This window comes from Serinus canaria, chromosome 5 (genome assembly GCF_022539315.1).
Source record: "Serinus canaria isolate serCan28SL12 chromosome 5, serCan2020, whole genome shotgun sequence".
Taxonomy (NCBI): domain Eukaryota; kingdom Metazoa; phylum Chordata; class Aves; order Passeriformes; family Fringillidae; genus Serinus; species Serinus canaria.
This window is the reverse complement of record NC_066319.1, coordinates 44551710-44564759: the sequence shown is the minus strand read 5'-3', so window position 1 is coordinate 44564759 and position 13050 is coordinate 44551710. Positions and strand designations below refer to the sequence as shown.

The 13050-nt window shown below is 37.7% G+C and overlaps 1 protein-coding gene across 1 annotated transcript in view; it reads left to right on the top strand.

The window, feature by feature from the left end:
* KCNK10 (potassium two pore domain channel subfamily K member 10) overlaps window positions 1-13050 on the top strand; it is a 53336-nt gene that overhangs the window by 23861 nt on the left and 16425 nt on the right. Inside the window, exons 3-4 of the mRNA XM_009101827.3 lie at window positions 8477-8594; window positions 11569-11729. Coding sequence (XP_009100075.3) covers window positions 8477-8594; window positions 11569-11729 — 279 coding nt within the window. The remainder of the gene's footprint in view (window positions 1-8476; window positions 8595-11568; window positions 11730-13050) is intronic.

The following is a 13050-nucleotide window of genomic DNA, read 5'->3' as shown; positions in this document are numbered from 1 at the left end:
TTATGAAAGATGTGTGCAAAGAAAGACAGAACCTAAAATCTGGAAAAAATTTTCGAGATAGGTGACAAATTTGCGATACTTATGCCCTCATCTCTGCAAGTTGTCTTAAGTTCTTAATTCTTTCTTCAAAATTAAACACAACAACCAGAAGGGCACATAGAATATGATAGGTGGGATTTTTGAAATAAATACTCAGCCAAGAATTTTGAACTTACAGATTTACTTTTGTAATTTTTAAATAAATGAAGGAGGATGAAGTATACAAATCAAAGTAGAAAGTAATAGTCATTTAAAAGCTGTGGAATTTTTAGTCAGATGCATTATGAAAAGTTTTAAAATCAAATTTGAAGGAAATTATTGTGAAGTATGCAAGGATAAGTGGAAAATATAATAACATGCAAGAAAGGTCTGTCAAGGATAGATTTATCTCACACTGATTAAAACTCTAGACAAGGAAAGTATTATGGATCTTACAAGACTTCAGTAGACTATCTTCTGGGATGCTATGTAGAAGCCTATCAGTTAGCCTGGATAAAACAATGATTATATAAGAAATGTGACATACCTAAGGAATTTATTCAAACTTCAGCCTCATATTTCAGATCTGAATTTTTGTCAGCCTTCCAAAAGTGCAGTGTTTCCCTTTGGGGTGTTGCACCAGAGCTCTGTTGTTGATTTCAGGCTGTTTGAAAGAACATGGAGATATCCCCTGAATTATTGTGTCCATCTAGTCAGCTGTGTTAAAAAACCCTTTCTGTAGGTAAACCAAACTTATAAGCTTATTTCTTTTAATAAGATACTCCAATATCTCATTGAAGTGTTAGAAAGGGCCTTCTCCTACTTTTCAGCCTAAACTTCTTTGCAAAGAGATGTGTTCTCTCCCTCTTGTGCTCTGTGTTCACAGAAGACAGGTCAGTTCGAGTCAAAAACTGTGTAGCTGTACCTGCACCTTTGGGAAGCTTGGTGCTACAGCTAACAAGACAAATCTGCTTTAGCAGGAAATAGTATTGCTTGGATCAGGGATGGCTTGGATCACATTCTGGATCTGTCTGCAAAAGACACAGGTGAACATGTTAGGTTGGCAGAATCCAGGGATATTGGTTCAGATGTGTTTGTCTTGGCAGTGTTGCAGAGATCTTTATTTCCTTCTACTCCTTAGAAATAATGATTAAAGGTTGTTTTGAAAACACTAAAAGCAAGAAGCTTTTCTTCCCTTGGTGGGATTGTCACCAGTAAAACACATGCAAAATACATTCTTTCCAACCAGAAAGCAGAACTCACATAAGGTACAATAAACAAAGCACTTTAGCAGATTGTACCAACTGCAGTAGTAACTGCCTTTATTATCTAGTCTACATTATGTACCAACACTAATTCTTTATTTTACACAATATTTTTCTTCTTTCACCTCAAAAGTGGTGATACTAAAATAAAGAATACATGTACTCTGTAATTAGAAGAGATATTTTGGACAAATCTTAGAATCTTTTGACATTTCAGTATGTCCTCAGGCATTACAGTGCGCAACTGGAAGTCGTTGAGCAAAAGTAAATTAAAATGTGTTTAGCAGCTTAGGATGTGAATGTCTTAAGGCCAAGTGATGTGAAATATTGAAATAGATTTGTCAATTAGGAATAAGTTTTTTTTGATTCTTCTGTATGTCTGGGGTTGAAACCAGCTCCAGGAATGTAGTTGGGTGTGCTTATACACAAAACTGATTGTAACTGATTCGCACAGAAGAGCAGTGAATGAACTTACTTGAAGATAATGTTAATGCTGGGCTTCCACAACTTCATGTCTATGATCCCAGAAGTGACATTCCCCTGGCTGGCCCAAAACATTTCTGCATTGCACCAAGTGCTGCAACTGCCTTTACAGCTGTCAGTTCAGACTGATGTGGCAACCTCCATGGGTGCCAGTTGCTGTGCTGTGTGCCATCTAACACTAAGGCAACTATTCATAATTACTGTTATTTGGTTACCTGAAAGCCCTTAAATGAACACAGATCATGTTCTGCAGAATGACTGTGTTGGTTCATCTCTGTGCTTTGGAGAATATGGAAAATACAAAAAGGGAAACCTTAGAACTAACTTGTATTATTTTACTGTGGGGATGGCTCTGGAATAATCTTTTCAGAAGACCAAAGGAGTATCATGGTCCTTACAAGACTAATGATGAAGAAATGTGTCTACCTTTCCTAAATTTCAATATTTCAAAGGATTCTGCTTTGCAAAACCTGTAAGAAAGATGTACAGCACTGTATGAGGAAGCTGTTAAAATTTAGTGGGGATGAGAGATCCTTTTCACATTTATCTCCAAAAACCCATTGCAAATATTAGCTCCAATAGCACAAAAGTGAATTTCTGAGTCCAGACTTGGAAATTCATTCATAGACTTCAGAAGAAATACAGTGATGAAAGCAGTGCAAATTCTTAGGAAGATTCGAAATATTTTAAATTTGTATTTGACTGTTGGATTTTGGTTCAGATCTGTCAAATGCGAACACAATGACAGGTAATTTTTTCATAACAATGTCAAGTGTTTCACAGTGCAGTCCAAATTTTCTAAAGCCACCTGAAGTAGAAGTTCTTAACTGCAGATTTTTAAATCCCATTTTTGCATCTGAAGATATTTGTTGCAGTGAAACCAGTACACTGTTTAAGGCTGTAGGCGATCTATAGCTTGGATAAATAATGAATATCAGATTAAGAAAATGACAACATTACATGCATGTTTAATCTCAATACTTTTGAGTTTTCAGAGTTAGAGAAAAATGAAACCTAAAACATGCTAAAAGACAATGAAACTTCAGATTCTTCAAGTTAGCTTCTATTGTACCTATTAGATTGAATAGCAGAAGATAGCAGGACTTAGGTCACTGGACATAGAGTTGAAAAGAAAAATAACATTGTTAGATACATCTGCTAACATACTACAAACCTGTTATTTTTGTTTTTATGTGTTAGAAAATATTACTAGCTGGGCTCAGAACCAAGTTATCCTGCCTTTGTAGTAACTCACACAGAAGGTGTGTAATGGGGAGGTTAATCTTCTCAGAAAGATCAGATTTTATCTATCATTAGGAGAGATAGGAAGACAATTTTTGTGTTTTGGCAAAGTAATTCCTATGGGCCTGATAAGGGCATTCATACTCTGTTTCTATATGTCGTGCACTGTGTATGAGTAAAAACTTCCGTAATGAGCCCTGCTTTCATATTAAACCTTGCAAAATTACACAGGATAGAGTGGCTTGCTACTTAAGAACTTCTACTATTGTCAGGCTGCTTTCTTCTTCCTTGTCCATCAGGATTTTATTTAGGAGTGTGAGTGATTATACAGTATATATGTATATTAAAAAAATCACCCACCTGGTAACTAAGTCATATTATTAATGTTCACTAATGACTACAGCAACCATTAGAGCTAGACTGCAAGCTGCAAAGGAAGCAGAGCTGAAAATAAGCTAGTCAGGCTTTACTGCCTGATTATATTAGTAAGAATTCATATTTTGGATAGGCACTTAGGATTAGTGTTCTGAACCAGTTTTACCCTGAAGGTAAGTAAGAAAGGGAACAGCCTGCAGAGATACTTAATTTTGCTGTTGCTTGCTTGGTTCATTAGTGTCATGAGCCAGCTTTTTTTTCCAGGCTCTTTCCATATAAAAGGAAAAGAATTTTCCTGTGCTAGAAGAAAACTCTAGATAGAGCAGGCAAAACCCAGTACTTTGAATTAACTATGGAGAAGACTTGCATGTTGGTGAAGACAAGAAGAGACTGTTTGAACTGTGAAGAAAAACAGTGCTAATTATCTGATTATTGAACCTTCCACCTGTGCCTCTGGAGGTTATCTTGTTCCAACTTCACTTCCGCCCTATCTTTCTTTGCCCCTATTTCTCCTAAAAGGATAGGGAAAAAGGATTCCAATGTCTTGGGTCCTGTCCTAGTTGGTGCAGGCACCCTGGTCTGTAACGTCAATCCAGAGCTGCTCCAGCTGTGCAGGAGACACACTGAGCCTAAGGTGCTTCACAAGTCTGCAGCTGTCCCATAGCTAGGTTGCTTTCAAAACTTAGCTGACATCTTTAGCAGGGACCTAAACCTTTTGGACTTAGTTCTCTGTGCATATCCCTTGTTAAATGCTGTAGGTCTACCCTCAGACACAGTGCATGCATGACTATCAAATCACTCATCTCTTCCAGGCTGATTGGTTCTTAAAGTCCTTTGTGGGATAGGTAGAAATATTTCAGGAATGGGCTTTGAAAGTTGTTACTTTTGATTAAACTGTAAAAAACCTGCTGGCCTTGGTCCTTAGAAAATGCTGTTGTGGAAAAGTGAATAAAGGTGAATTTATAATGAGGGTCCCTAATCACTGTGTAAGGGGTGGTGAGAATAAGTAGAGAGTTAGGGAGTATATTAAAAAGTTATTAAAGAATTACTTATTAAAAGCTGTTTGCTAATGAGAAGCATCCTAATAATCCTAATTGAGAAATATCAGAGCATGAGAAGCAATTGAAGCAACTCTTTGTATGCTTGATAGAAATCTGCTTGGAAAAAGAATTGTAGAGGGAGATAATAATTATTGGATTAGAATGATCTGTGAAGAGGAATTAATAGAGCTAGGCAAAAAAAGGACAAAAATTTCCTTTTCCTATCAAATTCCTATCCTTGATAACACATAGGGTAAGACGTCTTTGACTGTCTCATCACTTGAGAGTAATATTACTCTCATCCTTGAAAAAGATTTTTCTTCTTCATACTTGGGATCTTACTGGAGAAATTACAGAAACATGAACAAATAAACCAGATAAAAAACTTAGTTCACGGAGAAACCAGAAACAGTCTGTTTTGCTCTTCTCTCTCCTCATCAGCTGCACTGGCTTCCAGCTATCTTGTTTCTTACGTAAGTGGAATTGATGAAGTGTACTTCAGACTGAGATTCAGTTTGGTTTCCCTCTCTTTGGGAATACAGGACTCAATTGTCTCAGTATCACCACAAATGCCGGGCTTCTGCTCTGGGATTTGTCTTCAGTCCCATGTAGACCATGTCACCAGACCATGACTTTTTTTCTTACAGAAGGACTGTACTGTGTTGATACCAAAGGGGCTGAGAGAAAAACACACATCTATGCAATGATGGGGAGAAAACCAGAAAATTATGATCAAAAATACAAGTTTTTAAAAACAAATAATATCAAGTACTTTTATTTACTTCATTAGTTTTGTCATTCTCTTCACTCCTACCTGTCTCTCGGCTTTAGTACGCATCCATTACTTGAACATCCAGAAAGACAATTTCTGACTTTTGAGGTATTTCAAATTATTGCCTTCCCTGAAATGGGTGGATTTCAAAAGAAAAAATTCACCATAGGTTGGTAGTCATTCAGTAAAGAAGATTGCACATTCAATTTATAAACTATACTGAAAAAACACTGTGTACTTGTATACTGTGCTTGTAGCTCCTCCGGAGAAGGAAATAGAGATTGGTAAAGGAGCAAGTGTGAAACAGCTTTGGGTACTTTCATGACCTCTTACTGCCAACAATATTTCAACTATAAAAGTAGATGAAACTACTAGTTTAAAATATCTTAAATATGTGAGGCTTGTTAACACTTGTTAACCAAGTGTTTAGCACTCTGGAAAATTAGCTTTTTTTCCTACTCTGAGATAACCCTGAGGATGCCTCTCTTCAGGTCATTGTTGCAAAATCTATCTGAAGTTTCAAATGGAAAACTTGTAAAATTTCGTGGTCTGTGTGAACTGGGAGAGTCTTGCCAGTAATAGTATTTTTTAAATTTTGTGTCAGTTTCCATCTAGCAGGATGGTTCTGTGTAGGTGGACTTGTGGTGGTAGTAGTAAGGCATCCTTTTCTCATGCATGAGCTGAAATTGGTTAAGTGCTCTTAGCTGCAGGCTGCTGGCTGCTTTTGTTTTGCTGCTCTCTTTTTGTCCTCCATTGCTGTATGCAAAATACAATGTATTAAAAGACAGCATTGGAATAGTTGGATATTTATAAATGAATGATGTCAGTGAAGATTTAAAGAAAAAATGGATTTTTTTCTAGATGAGAAGGGCGTCTGAGAATCTCAAAGCTATCTAAGGCAACAGGATACTCCTTCACTTCAGGGGTTCCTGCTTGGCCCTGAAATACTTGCTAAACTGAGTAAACTTAAGTGTGATTTAAGTGTAATTAGCTTGCTCATTCACACACTCAAAGGGAGGGCAGACAACATTCCTTGGCAGAAGTAACCAGGGTAGCTGACAGTGTGTCATGGCCTATTTAAATGGGCAACCTGTCTGTTATGCTGATTTATGCTGTTCTGCATAAACCAACACCACCTGCAATATGCCAGCAACTGGTAGAGAAGCCCTTTCAAAGGGTTTGGTCCAGAATACATCCATTCTCTATATACCTAGTTCTTGAGATATGGACATGTGCTGAGGAACCCTGGCTTTCTGCCCATATGAAATGAAACCAATGAAACCAGTCCAGCCTGGAGCTTGCTCGTGCTGTAGTTTCACTATCAGCTTAGCCTGGCATAGTAGTAGCTCTGCTTTTAAAAAAGGCCATTCCATACCAATCTCTTTAGATGTAGCTGTCTCTGTTCTTGCCCATACACCTCTTCTCCCACTCCTTTCCCTTTTTTGAGGCAATGTGATGAATAACTAAAGGCTGGGAAGTAGATTAGCTGAAACTTGCCCAGGCTAAAAAAGCAGTAGAGGAACATTTATGACCATGAAGTGAGTTGGAAATATAGGCAAAAAAATGAGTGATAAAAATGGAAGTGGAAGAAAGAATGTGATAAATAGACCATTGGTGGAAAGAGATTAATGAGGAGGAAAGTGTATCCTGAAGGTAGGGAGAGAAGTGGTGTTAAATGAATGTGTTTAAAAGTCAGTGCTAAACCCATAAGAGACTATGAAGTTTTAGAGAAAGACTAAGAGAGAACTCATAGACATGACCAGGTAAGAAGTGGGGCAATGGTAAAATAGAATGGCTAACCTTGCTTTGCACAGGGACTGAATAGGAAAAGGTGAAATAGAAAACCACCATGACAATTCGCAAATCACAGGGAAAAGAGAACTAGTTAAAGAAATGCAATAAGAAAAGTCAAATCTGTGTTGATATGTGGGAATTCCATGTAGAACAAAGCCAAAGAAAAAGACGATGCAAGAGGTAGCACTTTGCTTCACTTGTTGAGCCCAGCAATAAGTTCCCTGAAACTACCAAGGCTAAAGATTGGTGGCAATATTTAGGAGGAGGAGCAAATAACAGAAAGAGAAGGAGAAGGTCTGGCAGTAGTGTGAGCAGCTGATAACAGCAACATGAAGTGAGGCTGGAGCAGAATGGGAGGAAAACAAAGAGCTGGAAATATTAGGAGGCAGAAAAAGAGAAGCTTGGTTCCTCTGCAGTGATTTTATGGAAATTAGACTCAGTTGGGAACATTTGGAAGGGGGAAAGACAGACATTTCTGCTGCTGTTCATGAGTGAGGTCTGAATTTCTCTGTGTTGAAGAATAGCTTGTATGAGATCTAACAGCAACCTGAAAATACCTGCTGAAGGGCATCTCAAAAGTCTGCTTAGAGCAATTCAGGTGAGTATACTGGATGCCGATGAGAGATTCATTTCTTTACTTTGTAGGCTGATGTGCTCAGCTCTGTCTTCCTTTGGACTGTGAGGCTGCAATGAAAAGTGAATGTCTATGTCCCCATGAGACAATATGGTGCATTTTTAGAAATTCCCAACAAACATTCAGGAGGCTGATATGTCTGCCTGGTTTGATTCAGTATTATGTGGGACACAGAACAGTGACCAGGAAGCAGTATAGCTACCTCAGCTTCTATCCAGAATATACTTCATTCAAGCACTGTCTGGGAGTCTCTGTATCATGTTGTATTTGTGGGCATGAGATCATGTGTAGTGTGGCAACTGGGAAGTTTGAGCTGATCACAAAGTTTATTTATGATGTTTCCATTTGTTCATTTCAAACAGGGTATATATATGCCATATTTTTTTATTTTGTTAGCATAAAATATAAATTTCTTAATCAATTACTGATTGTCTTGAAATTTAAATCCTTGGCTGACTAGCTTTAGTTGATTTCAAAAACACTATTTGTATTTACCACCTTTCTAGCTGCTTCTAACATGAGCTGTTCCCAATGAGGAATTCTTCCTTTGGCAGTAGGTGCTGCAAGAATGATATTTATGGAAGAATTTATGGTGTTGGTCCTTTACTTCTCAATTGCTTTGTATCTTTTGTCATTTGTTTATGCATTTTACCTTTCTTCCACCTTAATGGATATTCAGTTCAGTTGTATGTTCAACTTATGTGTAGAGAAGAGGCTATACTATGAGCACATAATAAAAACTTAAATTGAGGCTGTTTCCATAGTCCTAGGAATTTCCCTTTGGAGTCTATACCAGCTAGCATAGGATACAGTAAGTCATGCATGATGCTGATTCTTTGCATTTGCTTTGCAGCGTGCTGTTGATGCTGATAACGCAGGAGTCAGTCCCGTTGGAAATTTCTATAACAGCAGCAGTCATTGGGACCTTGGAGGTGCCTTTTTCTTTGCTGGAACAGTCATCACTACTATAGGTGTGTTTATTGTTTCTTTTTTAAAAAGACACAGTCACATTGATAATGAAATAAATTTGAGGAAGGTAGGCAACAAAGAAATAAAGTAGATGAAGTATATTTCTCTGTTAGCAGAAGACATGACTCCAGCATGTGTCAAGGGCTCTGAGTCTTTGGGTAAGGGTCAGAAGCTGTCTACATAAATAAGGTAGAATAGTAATGCTGAGCTGAAAACAGGTAACACTCATGCAGGCTTTATAACTGTTCTTGATATAGATTGAAGCAATCTGCAAGCAATTGCTTGAGAACAAGCAATTCTTTTCATACCCTCCTCCTTTCCATAACTGGAAATATATTCTCATAACTATTACATCCTTTTAAAAATTCTTATTTGCTTTCACACTAAGAATTGGAAGGAATTACACAAATGATACATTGTATAAAAAACCCCCCTTTTTTTCTTTCTAGAATTCATGGCTTTGATTATTGACACATTTCTCTGTATTAAATGAAGAGTACACTGAACTGCTCCATTCACTTTTCTTGAACCATTTATTTTAAAAAGATAATTATTCAGGCCCTTATCATCTCTCTCCCCATGCATTGTGTCCAATATACTTAGTATTAGATCTCTGAATGTTGGAATTACATATGCTAAGGGTTTTAATCTCTCCTCTCTAAGCTAGTTCCTCTCTTGAAGAATGTTCAACAAGCTTGGATTTCAGAAAATGGTCTGAAGAAAAAAGAAAATAAACCAACAGCATTGTTGATATAGTCAATCTGCAGACAATTATACAGTAGTTTTATAATTTTAAGCTTGATTTCAGTGCTGTCATAATAATCAGATCAAGAGTTCTAATTATTTGGAAATCACTGGCAAATTGTTGATTGTTATTTGCGTTTTCTATGAGCATTACTCCACTTTCAATATTGTATAAACTGCTTCTCCACATTACAGCTGTGGTGCATGCACTGGTGACTGTACAGATAAATAATTTGATAATCACATAACCCTTCAATAAAGTATGAGAATCTGACTAAATTCTGTAGGCTTTTAAAACAGGTAATACAATAACAACAAAAATAAACCTGTGGCAGTTAAAGACTTGCTGTGGTGATCATCTCTAACAGTAGAGTTAGAGATGCCTTTGGCTCTGCCTTTTCTTTGCTGTCAGAGTGAGGGGGAAAGAGTGATTGTATAGAGTATTCCTCTATATTAAGCTACATTACCATGTATTTTTGATGGTAGCATAAAACCAGAGGGTGGCAAGAAAGAAAAGATTTCTGATTCATACATAAGAAAACCACTCCTTAATATTTGTTTACTCAATAGACCAAAGTGACAAGCTTTAAAATTACTCATTAAATAAATGCCACTCTGTAGGCATAGTTCATGCAGGCATATTCATTGACATCTGCTATTTAAATAATTTTGAAAAGACCTGGTATTTTTGCCCATATTTGTTGTAAATTCTCCATTGATGTAATTTTTATAAATCTCATTCTGCATAAAATCTGTGTATTGTGTCCGGGCATGAAAATGGTTTCAGTTTATGCACCAGAGGCCTGTTAGGCCTGTTCTTAGGCAGAAACTCAGATTACCTGATCAGCCTCAGTCCAGTGGCCCATGGAGCCTGGACTTTCTTGGAATTTTAGGAGACATCTGGGATGATAGATGCAGCCTGAAAAGGACAGTAGGTTATGGGACATGCATTATTGTGTGTCAGCATAGTTCTTTCAGCATCCCATGACAAAGAGGTATATCTGGTGCCAGTGATGCCAACCCAGCAGGAATAGGACCTGACACTTTCATAGATTTCCTCCTCTCTGGATGCTTTATGGATGCCTTAAGATTTAGCTTTCATATTTTCCAGATTCTGTACTGCATTAGTATGTAACTCTGAACTTCATATAAAGTCTTAGCAAGTTCCCTTCACAGTTCAGTTAGGCAAAACAATCCTTTTCCAGCCAGAGAACCAAGGACACCCCTGCAGCTTCAGGCCCAAAAAATATAAACACCAGTGAATTGCGGAGAGCAATTTGGGAGGATGAGACTTCATAACCTGAAGCTGTAACTGGACAATTAACCCAAATATTAAATGGACCAAAACTCATTAAAGTGTGAAAACTCATGACTCAGGGTCTATCTTGGGTGTAGCCACGCCTGGGCTCTTGTACTGCCCAAGGTGAATCCTTTGAAGGTCTTTTAATAAATACTACTTTATTCCTTTAACACTGTCTAGCCTCTGTTCCAGGGAGCTTCTCAAGGCATCATTATTTCACCAGTGATTTGTGATTATATGGTAATTTTTAAGTGATTATGTATAGTGAAAATCAAAATCTCTATGGCATTTCAATTAAAATAGCTGATCTTAAATAAAAAGGTGCAAATATCACTGTCACAATTCTTGGGTTTTTTCTCTTTAACATTTTAACAGAAATACCATGTCTACTGGAGTCATAATGCTTTATTGAAAAGAGTTCAAGGGCAAATTTGCATGGTGTGAATACAGTTTGGAGGCTGCAGTGCAACTAGTCAGTATGATGAGGGGCTGAGGAAAGTATGAGCTACCCACTGAAAATGAGCCTTGTCCACTGAAAACGAGCTTGTCCACTGAAAATGAGCCTTGTCAGTTGAATCACACTCCTGTCAGGAAACCATTGGCACAGGCCAAGAGGAGCAACTGCATGCAGGCACCAGGCCAGCATGGAAGGATTTTTGTGCCATGGCATCAGCTAGGTCAATTATGCAAACTGCAATTTTAGAAAGACAGAATCTACGGAAAACATGGGTAACTGAGGCTTCAAGAAAAATGGAATAACAGAGGGTGGCTTACCCAGGAAATGACATCATGCCATTGAAAGTCCATTAATAGGAATTATAGCTGGAATAAAGGTATGCCTGCAGGAAGAGCAGTTTTTTAAAACTGATTAGATTGTTTTCTAAAAAGCCACGTATAAGTTCTGAGAGTCTGACAATTGTTTTTCTCTGCAGGGTATGGGAAGATTGCCCCAAGAACTGTTGGTGGCAAGGTTTTCTGCATCTTGTATGCCCTATTTGGGATTCCACTGTTTGGCTTCTTGCTGGCTGGGATTGGAGACCAACTTGGAACCATCTTTGGGAAGAGTATTTCAAAGGTGGAAAAGGTTTTCAGAGTAAGTTCACTGACAGTTTTTTGCTTGTGTTGTATAGCCTGCTCTTAATTTTGTTGCTATTACCTGCAGCATTTTTTACATGTTGGACACCATGAAATGTGTTGAGATGATAGTTAATATCTTTAAGGATCTCTGTAGTCAGTGGAGAGAAACAGACTTCTCTAGATGATGATGCAGGGGTTATAGGTCAGACTCTGAATCTCCTTATTGATGGTATCTCCTAAGTTAGTTTCCTTACAAGGAATCATTGTAAAAGAGTCGTCAAAACACTGCAAGTGCTCTAGATATATACATCTATTCACTGAAAATGGAAAGAAGGTAATTGTTCCCTCAAGGAACAGGGATGTGGTCCTGACTGTGTTACTGATACAGCTAAAAAGAAAAGCAGGAAAGCAGAGTTGCTGTTGTGAATGTAAACCTGGGAAGAGAGATGGTTGAGTGATATGCCTTCACTGCAGGGTGACGGATGTGTTGGTGTAGATCTGCAGCTCTACCACAAAAACTGCTGTAATGTCACTGGCTGAAATCATAATCATTCTCTGCCCTGCCTACCAGGAAGATGTCCTACCCTAAATTTTTGTGTAGACTTCCTCATGTATAATTTCCCTTTATGTTGCCAGTACCCTCTGTTTTTGAGTCTGAATTGCTGCAAGCAGTTCTTTTGCAAGCAGTGCCACAGACCTGGCAAATGCTGTTTTGCTAACTTGCTAATGGTTCACTTCAGGGATTCTCTCTTTGAGGCAGAACTTCTAGAAGTGACCTGTGTGATACTTCCCTTGGAAGTGGCATAACTGAAGGTAAGTCTTTCCAGGGATGGAGTGGATGAGAAGCTGCCCAAGCCGGTTAGTTTAATAGACATCTATTTCTAAAACATTCCCATAGATGAGAGCAAATTGGTTGTAACTGTTTTTGGAAGGAAGTAATTAAGTATTAGACTGAAGAATGAGCACTTTCCATTTTGATTAAATGACTTTTAGATGTCCCAGACTAGACATAAATAGTGTATCAGAATAAATGTAGAAAAGTGACTAGTGTTTATCGGTGAGTAAGCATGTATATGCCTGTCTGGAGAGCACTTCACATTATATTTTCATTTAATGAAAAGAATCTTATTGAAAAGTGTCTCAGTTCAGTTTGGTGAAAACACAACTAAGATCCCTAATTTATTTTTTGTTTACCTTTTTATTACACCTGCTTCACTTCAGTGGAATCTCTGAACAGTCCAGCCTTCTTCTGCCCAAAAAAAAAAAGACAATCTTGAAGTCATGATATGGATTAAAAGTCAGAAAATCTTTGATTAATTGTCAGCTGAGTGTTGTAT